General features: G+C 39.0%; 1 protein-coding gene across 13 annotated transcripts in view; it reads left to right on the top strand.

The window, feature by feature from the left end:
* Positions 1–13,772, top strand: part of PCM1 (pericentriolar material 1) — an 89,190-nt gene that overhangs the window by 50,497 nt on the left and 24,921 nt on the right. For all 13 annotated transcript variants that reach the window (XM_074951317.1, XM_074951319.1, XM_074951324.1 and 10 more), the window contains 6 exons: positions 2,982–3,172; positions 4,090–4,281; positions 5,929–6,151; positions 6,296–6,441; positions 10,350–10,543; positions 11,579–11,756. In XM_074951317.1, coding sequence (XP_074807418.1) covers positions 2,982–3,172; positions 4,090–4,281; positions 5,929–6,151; positions 6,296–6,441; positions 10,350–10,543; positions 11,579–11,756 — 1,124 coding nt within the window. The remainder of the gene's footprint in view (positions 1–2,981; positions 3,173–4,089; positions 4,282–5,928; positions 6,152–6,295; positions 6,442–10,349; positions 10,544–11,578; positions 11,757–13,772) is intronic.

Raw genomic sequence — 13,772 nt, 5'->3', positions numbered from 1 at the left:
CTGAGGTTGCTAGGCCATGTGGCTGCATGCAAATAAGTAATCCAATATATCAGGTTGCGCCTTCGTCCTCTTCAAATGTGGCTAAAGTTGGTTTGTCATCTGAACCCTTGGATGGACCGGTCCGACTTCCTCTGCCAATCCTCGAGTCCTTATGGTGGTGAGAGGCTCAGGGCAATGTGTGCCAGGGTGTTTCCTTCACTAAGTCTCCATCGATGCCTCCTTAGTAGGTTAGGGAGTGCATCTGGGATTGCTGAAAGGCCTGTGATCACAATAGGAAACTTCTCTGCATATCAATGTCCTGGAGCTTTGTGCCATCTTTTGTGCCAATCAGGCCCTTTAGGATCACATCAGGGGCTCGGCGATGCACATCCTTGTTGACAATACCACTGTGAGGTATTACGTGAACAGAAAGGAGGGAGCATGCGCCAACCTGCTATGTCAAGAGGTCATCGGGTTCTGGCAGTTTTGCATCGGAGAAAACATTATCCTATTGCTGATCATTTACCTGGGTTCTAGGATCACCTGGTGGATCACCTGAGCAGAAATTTCTCCCTGAATCATGAGTGGTTTCTGAAGCCCAGTGTCCAGTAATCCATCTTTATGGATTCTCGACAATCGTCTCTTTTGCTCTTGAGAGGTCTCAGTCCAGGCTCCGTGAGCAGTGCTTTTCACCTGAGCTGGGATGCTTTTCTTCCAATTCCGATTATTCTGCAGATCATTCTCAAGCTGAAATTGGATCGTGCCAACCTCATTCTCATTGCTCCACCGTGGCCAAGACAATGTTAGTTCTCCAACCTCCTCAGGTCTTTAGCCTGGGGAATTCAACCGAAAATGGCTTGTATCCAGGATATCTGGGTGTACCTGCTTACACCTTCAGTCTTCTGGTCTTGCACTTTGTTAGAGTGCACCTGGCGGTGATTTCCACGTTTCATTCACCTATCCATGGGAAGTCAGTGTGTTTGAACTCCATGGAAGCGAGGTTCTTGAAAGGAGTCATTTGTCTCCATCCACTGGTTAAAGAACTGGTTCCCTTTGTGGGACCTTGATACCATCTTAGCGGCTCTTATGAGACTGCCATTCAAGCCTCTGGCACTTTCTTCTTCTGTGTCAGAAAACTGCTTCCCTTCTGACAAAAACATCTGGAGTGTGTGTGTGTGTGAGAGAGTTGCGGGCTTTGATAGCAGAGCCTCCTTATGTACAGTTTTCCAAAGACAAAGTAACTTTGCAGCCACATTTTAAGTTTTTATCTAAAGAGGTTTCTCAGTTTCTTTTGAACCAAGTTACGTATCTACCAGGGTTCTTCCCTGAGCTGCACTCAACCCCAGATGAGCAGCATCTTCACATATTGGATGTCAGGCGATTGTTTAGCTTTTTGTCTGGATAGGACTAAACCTTTCCATTCTTCATTTCATCTGTTTGTTTTGTATGTGGACCAAATGAAGAGGCAAGTGATCTCTTTACAAGTGATTTCCAGGTGGATAACTTCCTGTATCCTGACATCATACGAAGTAGCTCAGACTGTGCCGCCTCAACGCATGCAAGCTCATTCCATGAAGGCCCAGGCAAACTCAGTGGCATTTCTAAGCAATGTTTGCAAATTGGAGAGAGAAGGTGGGTAAGGTAATCTTTTATTAGACCGGTTTCAGAGTAACAGCCGTGTTAGTCTGTATTCGTAAAAAGAAAAAAGAAAAGGAGTACTTGTGGCACCTTAGAGACTAACCAGTTTATGTGAGCATGAGCTTTCGTGAGCAACAGCTCACTTCATCGGATGCATAGCATATCGTGGAAACTGCAGAAGACATTATATACACACAGAGACCATGAAACAAAACTTCCTCCCACCCCACTGTCCTGCTGCTAACAAGCTAATAAGCTGTTAGCAGCAGGACAGTGGGGTGGGAGGAAGTTTTGTTTCATGGTCTCTGTGTGTATATAATGTCTTCTGCAGTTTCCACGATATGCTATGCATCCGATGAAGTGAGCTGTAGCTCACGAAAGCTCATGCTCAGATAAACTGGTTAGTCTCTAAGGTGCCACAAGTACTCCTTTTCTTTTTTCTTTTTATTAGACCAACTTCTGTTGGTGAGAAAGACAGTCTTAGAGTTTCTCTCACACCCACAGAAGTTGGTCCAATAATAGATATTACGTCACCCACTTTGTGTCTCTAATATCCTGGGACTTACATGTTCCTATATTTGACATTTGCACGGCTGCCACTTGGTCCTCTGTATATTGGTGATGCAGGTATGTATTCCACAACCCATCCTCCTTCCCTTCTGGATTGGCATTTGTACTCTGGACATTTTGTGCGAAGGAAATGAGAGGAGTGGGGACCTGTCCTCATATAGCCAGGGGAGAGGCTAGGGCCACAGCTTCTTGCAGAAACATCTGTCCCTTCATTCATGCTTCCTATGCTCATGAAGTGATCCATAAAACCACTACCACTTTTTCTTTCAGATTCCTCCTCAAGATCCTATTCTGCCTTGACATCTGTAAGAAATGAGCGAGTTAATGATGGTTAGCTTGAGTGATAAATGGAGACCATACACTTTCATTATTCTTCTAGAGTATTAATATAAACAATTTGATTGGATTCTTCTCTCCCCACTTTCTTATGTTGCTTATCTTTTTAGATTTTAAGGTGTTCAGGGCAGAGACTATTTTTTGAGTTTGTGCAGCCCTTTGCACATGTGGCCCCAGTCCTGATCACTCTTAATATTACAGGAGAATCATCATTTTATCAGCCTCACTTTTGTTGACATAACTTGCATTCTGTTCTTACAACATAAAAGGTGAAACTTAGATCATAGGTTTGTCAAGCTGAAATTTAGGTTTTTTTTCTTCATTTTGCTTGTTCTGCTATATAGTCACATCAAATTAATTTTGAAAAACCATAGCTTTGCCTAATTTGTTAGTTTAATGGTTTTGAATATAGTTAAATGTGGAAAATGAAACGGATCAAACTATTTTATTTCAAATAGCTATGGTCTGAGATGCGTAGGCATGAGATTTTAAGGGAAGAGTTACGACAGAGAAGAAAGCAGCTTGAAGCTTTAATGGCTGAACACCAGAGGAGAAGAGATCTGGCAGAAACCACATCTACTGTTGCTGCATCTGTTAAAAGTGATGGATCAGAGACCCAATGTACTCCACAACAAAGTAGGATGGAAAAGTAAGAGCATGAGCACCCTTCCCCCCCTCCCCCACACTTTAAATGGTCTTACCTTTGGAGTCTGGAATCATTTACTGTATATTTCACATTTGTTGTGAACAATGTCTCACAGGTATTCAATTTAAAAATAAATTAGTAAGAAACTCTTTTAATTCTGTTTACTTGGAACAAAATTCCACATCCAGTGTTTAATAGAAAAAGTAGTAAACTGTTTTCTTAGTTTTAAAGGCATACTGTAAATTTATAATCTAGTCACTTTCAAAACATTACCTAAAAGTTTTCTGAGATATACCCACTTGCTTATGAGCTTCCTGCCATTTTGTTGGGGTTTTGATATTTTTCAAAATGCTTTTTCTCTTTTTTCTCCATTACTTGGGAAAAACCCATATAAACAAGGAAAAAGGGTTGTATGAAAAATGCTGTCAAATACCTAAAATACTAGGTTGTCCTTCAATAGCTCAACTGGCAGGACTTTAGCATGTTTGGAAAGATATTCTTAAGTTGTTGGGTTGATTCCAGCTTGAAAGAATGGTTTCTTTTCAAGTGTTAAATCAACACTGTTTTTCTAAAAGAAATGCTCTAATTCAAACAAGAGTTGATTCAGGGAAGTCCTATGGTCTGTGTAATACAGGAGGGCTTTGTGGATGATCACAGTGGTCCCTTCTGGCTATGTCTATGAATCTAAACAAATTGAAAAGTTTCTCTGATAAGTTACAAAGTTCAAACACAAGTAGTTCTTTATAAATTAGTTGACTGTCTCTGCATTGGTATGAAGTTTGCAAAATTCATTTTGATGCAACTTGTAGATATAATTGGCATATAAAATTTCTAAATTTACTGTTAGTATTCTGATTTTAGCTGTTATCCTTTTGTTAATGGCAGATTGACTGTATCTTTTAATGTCTAATGTTCACTAGAACAGTGGCAACATGGGGAGGTTCTACCCAGTGTGTGCTAGATGAAGAAGATGGAGATGGTTATCTTTCTGATGGACTTGTTCAGGCAGAAGAGGAGGAGGAAGAACAAGAGTCTAGTTCTAATGACAATTTCTCCATGTATCCCCATAACAACAATCAAAGTACATATTGTGTTACGGAACATAAAGATAGGTTAGTGGCGTTATTTAATTTTGGTCTGATATTAGGGTAAGTTTTATAAAATAGTGTTTCAGTTTTTATACAGAGAAAGCTGATAACAAAATGTCTTCTTCCACTATTGCTGAGGAAAAGAGGTTTTCACTGAGCTGTCAACTGCGGCACCTAATCAAATCTTTTTTGTCAAGAGGTTATAGCTTGATTCTAAACTAGCTATATGCAGTGTTTGAGTAGTTCAAATTATTCCTTCCAACTTGTGTAATCAACAGTGGATTTCATCTGCAATCAAGCTGTTCATTCACCTTATGTTCCTCAGTCTCTACTAGTTTTGACTAATCTAAATAATTTGATCTGTTCTGCAAATTTTGCCACTTCATTGTTCAACACTTTTTTCATTAAACATCAGTTTTAACACTTGGGTGCCCCTAAATGTTCCATACTAACTTCTATCATGTTGAAAATTAACCGTTTATTTCTGATTTATTTTTTTTTGGTTGGTTGTTTCTTAGCCAGTTTTTAATCCATGACAGCACTTTGTCTCATTACATGACTAATTAGTTTCCTTCGTAGCCTCTTGTTAAGGGACTTTTTCAAAGGCTTTTTGAACTTCAAAATAAATCATATCAGCCAGTTTGCCTTCCTCTGTTTTGTTGACTTACTCAAAGAATTCTAATAGATTAGAGCAGGGGTTGACAACCTTCGACACACGGTCCATCAGGATAGTCCGAAGGCAGGTCACGAGGCATTGTGTGTACGTTGATCGTCTGCAGGCATGGCCCCCTGCAGCTCCTAGTGGCCGCAGTTCGCTGTTAGCGGCCAGCAGGAGCTGCGGGAAGCGGCAGCCAGCATGTCCCTATAGAAGGTTGCTGACCACTGGATTAGAGACATGATTTGCCTTTACAGAAGCTGTGCCCTATCCTAGCATGTTTGTGTAGGTATTTTATGGTTCTGTTTTTAATGATCACTTCTACTAATTTTTGTGGTACTTAAGAAAGGTTTATAGGTCTATAATTCCCAAGATCACCTTTATCAACTTCTAAAAAAGATATAACATTAGTTACTCTGTAGCCCCATGGGGTAGTAGCTGATTTTAGTGATGGAAACACTCCACTGGTTGTCCATTTGTTCAAACCCATTTGTGGAGGGCGTATATTAATAGTTGTCATATACAGTTGCATCTTTAGTGCCTTTGTCCCATATTCTTGCTGAGCACACTTCAGTTTTACATGATTTTACAATGCCACCAATATGACCCCAGCAAATATTCTGTTTGGCTCCTATGCTGTCTTACAACGAATAAGCTATAAAAGTATGTGAGTATATGTGGAAATTAGAAGGATAAATTCTTTACTCACAAGTTAGTCTTGCCATATGAGATGTGAGAAGAGAAGAGCTGCAACAGAAGATACTGAATTCCTAGATGTCAATCTCATCAGCCAGTTCTCCAACTCATACTTAATTTAAAAGTTAAAGTAGTTTTTTTGTGCTAATGGGTAAGTTTCTTGAATAAGAAACTGCTCATGCCAAAAAGTGTTGGTGGTATTAATTAATTGTTAATAGTTTACCTAGAACTGAAACTATGAACACTTTGTAAGAGGAGAGAGTTGAAATTTGCAAAGTTTATTTTGACTTTCAAGAAATCTGACACTCCCTTTTCCCCAGATGGAAGAATCGCCGCCCTCTTTCTGCAGATGGGAATTACCGTCCATTGGCTAAGACAAGGCAACAACAGAATATTAGCATGCGACGGCAAGAAAACCTTAAGTGGATGTCTGAACTCTCTTATGTGGAGGAGAAGGAACAATGGCAAGAGCAGATTAACCAGTTAAAGAAGCAGCTTGAATTTAGTGTCCGTATTTGTCAGACTTTGATGCAGGATCAGCAGGTAAATATCAAAAGCATTTATTCTGGTATCATATTACTCTATATGCTATATATTGTAGTGGTGGTGTTTTTTCCTCTAAATCTTTCAGGAATAATTCAGCTGACTTCAGAAGTTTTGGTGACCAGCATTTCTTTCTTTCCACAGACCCTCTCTTGTCTACTACAGACTCTGCTTACGGGCCCTTACAGTGTGATGCCCAGTAATGTTGCATCTCCACAAGTGCACCTTATAATGCACCAGTTAAACCAATGCTATACGCAGCTGACATGGCAACAGAATAATGTTCAAAGGTATGCTATTTATCCTGTATTTGTGAAAGACTTTTGCTAATACTTGTATTGAAATGATTCAGAAGTCACAAAAAGCTTACTTAACTGATAAATATTTTAAATAAATCAAACTGATGCCTGGTCTGTATGTAAAAGTTAGGTTGACATAACTACAGCACACAAGGGTGTGAAAAATTCACAACCCTGAGCGCCATAGCTATGCCAACCTAATCCCCAGTGCGTATGCAGCTATGTCGACAGATGAATGAGTCTGTTGAGCTAGCTACTGTCGCTTTGGGAGGTGGAGTTCCTACAGTGAATGAAAAAACCCTTCCATTTCTTTAGGAAGCATTTATAGTGTACTTCTTTTCTTTGGTGGTGGTAGCCTTGTGATACCTTGTAATTCCTCCTCCTTTTAACAGTGGCATTGAGTCACTCTTTAGAGTGGTCTGGATCTACCTGACTGAATCTGTGGTTGGAAACTTTCATAACCCAGTTGCCTCTATGGAGCTCTTCAAGTACCTCCAGAGGGAGCTGGTTTATTGCTGCTGAGTACACAAATCCCCACTAAGCATAATTTGTGTGGTTATATTAGTGAAAAAATAGAAGCATTCTTTTGAAGGCATACAGATGAAGGTCCCAAATTCCATTCTGTTGAGCTCTGATGAAGAGTAGAAGGATACACACCGTATTCATGTACTTGAAGTTGCGATGGTTGTCTGTACTGTTCAGTGCAAATGATGCCATCTGGTCACGGAAACTTGCTGATGACTGGATGCCCATTCAGTCATTGTAATCTTCCGCAGCATTGGGTATTTCCAAATCCAGGAACTTTTCTTTGAGTTTCTTGTCATGTTGCTGTAGATAGCTCAGAAGTTGTCATAATAGCAGTTCTCCACATTGCCTATAGAGTGAGCTTGTAATCTCAAGTGGTTTTTTGCATAATTTTTACCAGCAATTACATGTTCTTTTGCTTGTCAACCTAATATTAGGTTGATCAACAGTTAAGACTACATGTTTTTGTTGATGATGATGTGTGACTTGTGCAAGTCTTTTCATGACAACATTCAATGTATCAGCTTCACAAACTGGTGACTGAAAGATAGACGTGTAGCCATATGTAGTTCAATGGAGAATTGCGTTACTGTGCTTTTCGTTAAAACGTATCCAGTCAGATTTTGGATTTTCAAATTGATGTTTGAGGGAAAATAACATATCCTGTGCTTGTGCTTTCAAAGCTGACTGGTAATCTTTTGTGTGTTCACTAAATCATTCTGCCAGGACATCTTCATTGAATTTTGGTTCTGCTGTGATATTAGCAGGAAAAATGGTGTATTGCATCGGGAACATTTAAAGTAGCATGATTGATTGGCTGTGTTGTGCAGTATCAGATCTGATGCCGGTCGCCTCTGCTAGGCTGCATACTGCGTGGTATGTAATGTGTTTTGCCCATCAAGTGTGCGCTTATTTATATCAATGTTATCTACAGTGATACGGGTAAATCTTCCTTTAACCAAGTTTGATGGGATCACTGTTCCATCCTCATTCATTGACATCAGTGTGCTCTTGGCCAGTGCTATGTCAACTTGAAGTATGTCCTTGCAGCTGATGCAATGCCCAGTGTTGTGAAACAGCTGGACAAGTTTTTTTATCTTGTTGCCTGGTGAAGTATACTTCCAAGGCCAACACGTTTGGGTGTCCACTTCTTACCTCCACTTACACTTAAATGAAATGTGTAATATTTAATGCCCTGGACTGTGATTCCTGTTTCTCCTCTTCACATTCTTCTGCAATGTTATCTTCTGTGTCCTCCCTCCTTATCACCATCACCACCTTCTTCAGCTTCCCCTACCTCAAGAGTAGACTGGCCAGCCAAGATGAGTTGCAAAAACATTTATGCGCTATTTAGCACACAGGCTAGTGCCTCTTCCTCATTGGTGTTTAACCCATGGCATCCAGGATGAGCAAGTATATCTGAACGTAATTCCAGTGCTACATGTACCATTGAGAGAAATTCATTTTCCAGCTTGGTCTTGGAAAATGGAATGGTTGATACATTTTCTTCTGCTTTACTGCCTAACAATTTAGAGAGATGTGACAGAATTTGACAGGCACTAATAGTGTTTGATCAACCTGCTTCGAAGAGACACTTAAGACAATGAATTTGTAAATACCATCAATAGTAGGAAATTTTTCTTTGAAGGTTGCCATACAACTTGTAAATGAATGTTGGACCTCTTCACCAGCTTCATTTGAGAGAAAACAGTAAAAAGTCCATGTCTGTGAAAATTCCATGTCCTTTTGGGGCACAATGTTTTAACTCATTACTAAGTGAGACCATTGCCAAGTCAGGAGCACTTAGTGGTTTCATGCTTAGTTTTTGTTACTTTTCTCCAGAAAAGAAATGCTTATAGCAATTAGGGTGGTATATCCTTTCTGAGGCTATAAGGTCACTTAACACCATTTACACGTATACTGAACTCAAGTTCATACTCTTCTGCCTCAAGTATATATTTGTTTATTTTGAATGTTACAGAAGAATTTTTTTTTTTTGTATGGAACTTGAATCCTGGCAGAAAATGCAAAGACTCCAGTTCACTGTGGGGGACCTTGCTCTGAAACACTGTTGAGGTTTTGGTGATTGTAACGCAAGATTGGGTTTGAAGTTCACTCTTTACTAGTAGCTTCAATGGATTTATGAAGTCTGCCAGTTTTACCTTTATCTGTGCATGCATAACGGTTTATATGCCAGAGTAATCATTACCTGCATTCAGACTGAAGAGTTGTTTAGAATTCTATCAATTGCATCCGTATTCTGGAAATCTTAGTTTCTGTCTTGCATTGGTTGCCTCCTGTATTGTAGCCAATCCGTGTTTTGCTAGAAGCAAAATTTCCTTTTTCACTTGTTGGCAAATAATGCCTTTTTCATAAGATACTGTTGAGGGACGTGTCATGTTCAGGACTGCTTCCATGTCTTGTGTATGGAATACATGACAATAATAATGCAATTAACTGTCACATGAACGTTTGAACAAATAAATATTTACCAGTATATCACTTATGCCATGGCATTGTTATCCAGATCAGTACTCAGAACTCACGCGCACTGTAAGCAAAAGTCAGCTTTAGTTAGGTTACTGGTTAGGGGGCTGATAATTAGCTAATAATAATAAATTTATATTTTTGAAAGAGAACTTACAGAAATAATTATCATACTGTGTTGTGCATGATACTTTATGTAATGGATACCAGTGCATTTAACTCCTTAACCTATCAAAAATACCTGAAAAGTAGTTAGTTTACTTAATCTTAAATGTCCTTACTGGAAAACCAACAATATTCCAGTGCATATCATTACGTGACTAGAGGAAGCAGAGAGTATAATCTTCAACAGAGATCACTCCATGTATTTTCTGATAGCATGGTATTCCAAATTAGGAACATATTCCATATTTAGTATCTCTCCTTTACTTTGTGTTTTTTTTTAAGTTTCAAATGGTAGCCATTTTCTCTTTTGTTTTTTACTTACCTTCAAGTTCAAAACTCAGCTTAGTAACTATTTTCAAATTCAGTACATTGAAATTATGAAAGAAAACAGGTTTAGCAAATTTTCCCCAGAAATGCTTTGTTGCATTAATATCTGCTTTTCTGGGAATTTTGCCTACTCTATAACTATGGTTGTCTGTTAATAGGTAGATGCAAATCTATATGACTTCCATGTTGCTTTAGTTGTTGGGTTTCCAGTATATGGAGTGTATAATTCATTCAAAGTTGGTGTACTGAAGGGAAGGGGGGGGGGGGGGGCGGAAAGCCAGTTGGTTATGGTCCTTTTAAAATTTTCATGTGTTTGAAATAAGTGAACCTTTGTACTATGTATCATTTTTGTAACTTGCCTTTCTCTTCAGCAGTAACTTTTCTGTATTTCATAGGTTGAAACAGATGTTAAATGATCTTATGTACCAACAAGAACAGCAGCAGCAGGAGAAGCCACAAAGAAAGGAAAGAGGCAGCAGCGCACCACCACCTCCATCTCCTACAGTATTTTGTCCTTTCAGTTTTCCTCCTCAACCTATGAATCTATTTAACATACCTGGATTTACTAATTTTTCTTCTTTTGCACCAGGTAGGTATTTCTGGAAATGTAAAGAGAAGGAAATGACTAAACATAGTTTTGGTGAACAAATTACATAAACCTTTTGCTTTGTTGGACTTTGGTAAATGGGTTCTCATGTTAAGATAGTATTTTTACTGTTTTCCCTCTACTTCCCTCTACAAACCAATTAACCTCAGCTGCTGGAGGCCTGCTTTTACCTTCCTTTCTGTATATGTTCCCCAGATCATATTGCCTAATGAAATGGTCCAAACAACTTGTGAGTGAGCCCAAACTATCCAAGCAGATGGGCATGAACATTTGCTGCCAAAAGATGGCGTACATATTTTGATCTCCGTATGGAGGGCATGGCTTCTAGCTAGCAGTGGGGGAAAAAACGTGATCTTAGTGTTGGTGAAACGTGCCAGATTACAGCAGTGATGTTTGAAATCCTCCTATGTATAGGTCAGATATAGGATGAGGAATGTTAAAAGAAGTTTCCACACAAGCCCCTGCCATTATGCAGTAACACTCTTTTGAAGAAGGGCTGCCTTTGTGGGGAGCGTGAACTTGTTCATTACTTCATTGACTGCTAGCACTTGTTTTGAATTGAAACTGCCACCAAACAGGCATTATATGTTACTGAGCAGTTACACCAGTACAAACCCTTAGTGTAGACAGACAAGTTGCTATTTGCACTTGCAGAACTTATCCCTGCTTGAAATCTGGGTAAAAAGCTACACTGTGCAAATGGCAGATTTCCCTGGCTAAGCTGTGGGTTGCACTTGTGCATCTACAGTGGTGGTAGCTCAGAGATGGTTGAATTTGGACAAATTAAGACAAGGCCTCAGTATCAGAGTAGTTTAAAATCAACTACTGGTTTTGTTTTGTTTTGTTTTTCATTTGTGTCTTCCCCTATAGTTTTCATTTTTAAAATATTTACTAGAACATTGCATGATGATAAAACTTTGAAGTTGTAGTGATATGCAGTGTATTCTCTAATGTGATGTCACTTTTTTTTTTTCCAGTGTGGTATGTCTTCTGATTAGCTTTAATTTACCCTCACAGGTATGAACTTCAACCCTATGTTTCCCTCTGGTTTTGGAGATTTTGCACACAATGTTACCCCACACAACAGTGAGCAGCCGCAGCAGCAACCCCTAGATCACACTTCAGGAAAAACTGAATACATGGCATTTCCAAAGCCCTTTGAAAGCAGTTCCTCTGTTGTAGCAGAGAAACAAAGGTATTTTAACTATTTATGGTGAAATTCTCCTTTAATCATTCTTTACTTGTAATTTGGTTTTGGGACCCATCAGTGATATCGGAGCTTCTACTTGGAAGGTAAGCAATTGCATTAAATGGTGAACAATCCTCATTGTAATTTGCTCTTTCCTACCTATGTTCTGACTATTTATTTTCTGTTGACGGAAAAAAAAGTTCTTAATGTACAGTTTTTGGTGTGTATGGAAAATACACTGGGTATAGTTAGGCCCAGTGTTTGCTGAATGATCTTAGTTTTTATATTTAGGAAAACATATCAGTTTTACAAATATTGAAATATGTATTTTAATGAGTAGATGATATGTTCTGTTGCCAAACTGTTACATAATGTTGTGCTAAAGTACATCATGCAGAGAGGGATATATTATTGCCTTTAATCCCTGCTTCTTGGAGCAGCTAGTCTTGAAACCCACAACAGGAGCGGCAATTCTTAATTTAGTCCTCAGTGGCAAACAGGAGCTGGTCCACAAGCTGAACCATTTGACAATAGCAACCATAATGTAATTAAATTTAGCATCCTTGTAGGGGGGGGAAATACCAAAGAAATCCACCACAGTAACATTTAACTTCGTAAAGAGGAACTAAACAAAAATGAGGAAAGTAGTTAAATTAAAAGGAACAATCCCAAGCGTGAAATGTCAGCAAGCTGCATGGAAACTTTTTAAAAACACCATAATGAAGGCTCAAACTACATCTATATCCCAAATTAAACAAACAAAAAAAAAAAGTAATGGGACCAAAAACACCACCAGGGCTAAACAACAGAACATAAGAGACATTAGAGGCAAAAAGACTTCCTTTAAAAATTGGAAGTCAAATCCTACTTGGGAACATACAAAGGAACATGAATTCGAGCAAGTCAAATGTAAAAGTATAATTAGGCATTCAAAGAATTTTGAAGAGCAACTAGCAAAAGACACAAACTAACACCAATAATTTTTTTTAAGTACATCTGAAACAGGAAGCCTGCCAAACAATCAGTGGGGCTACTGGATAATCGAGGTGCTAAAGGAGTAGTCAAGGAAGAAAAGGCTGTTGTGGAGAAGCTAGATGAATTTTTTGCATTGTTCTTCACTGTGGAGGATATGAGGGTGATTCCCACACCTGAGCCATTCTTTTTTGGGTGATAAATCTGAGGAACTGTCCCAGATTGAGGTATCAGTTTTGGAACAATTTGGTAAATTAAACAGAAATAAGTCACCAGGTCCAGATGGTATTCACCCAAGAGTCCCGAAGGAACTCAAATAGGAAATTGCAGTACAGCTGACTGTGGTATGTAACCTATCGCTTAAATCAGCCTCTGTACTTGATGACTTGACGGTAGTTAATGTGATGCTGATTTTTAAGAAGTCTTCAGAGACGATCCTGGTAATTACTGGCTGGTAAGCCTAACTTCAGTACTAGGCAGATTGGCTGAAATTATAGTAAAGAACAGAAATATCAGACATCTAGATGAACACAATATGGTTGGGAAGAGTGAACACGGCTTTTGTAAAGGGAAATCATGCCTTACCAATCTATTAGAGTTCTTTGAGGATGTCAGCAGATGTGTACAAAGGTGAATCCAGTGGATACAGTGTATTTGGACTTTCAGAAAGCCTTTCACAAGGTCCCTCACCAAAGGCTCTTAAGTGAAGTAAGCAGTCATGGGATAAAGAAGGAAGGTCCTCTCAGATCAGTACTGGTTAAAAGATAGGAAACAAAGGATAGGAATAAATTACCAGTTTTCACAGTGGAAAGAGGTAAATAGCAGAGTCTCCCAAGTAGCTGTACTGGGACGAATGCTGTTTGTCATACTCATAAATGATCTGGATAAAGGGGGTAAAAAGTTAGGTGGCAAAATTACAGAGGATGCATAGTTACTAAAGATAGTTAAATCCAAAGCAGACTGCAGAAACTTACAAAGGGAACTCACAAAACTGGGTGACTGGGAAGAAAATGGCAAATAAAATTCAGTCTTGATAAATGCGAAGTAGTG

The sequence above is a fragment of the Natator depressus genome, chromosome 4, assembly GCF_965152275.1.
Source record: "Natator depressus isolate rNatDep1 chromosome 4, rNatDep2.hap1, whole genome shotgun sequence".
In the NCBI taxonomy this organism is placed as follows: Eukaryota; Metazoa; Chordata; order Testudines; family Cheloniidae; genus Natator; species Natator depressus.
The sequence above is the reverse complement of the archived record's forward strand: the minus strand, read 5'-3'. Positions and strand labels throughout refer to the sequence as shown.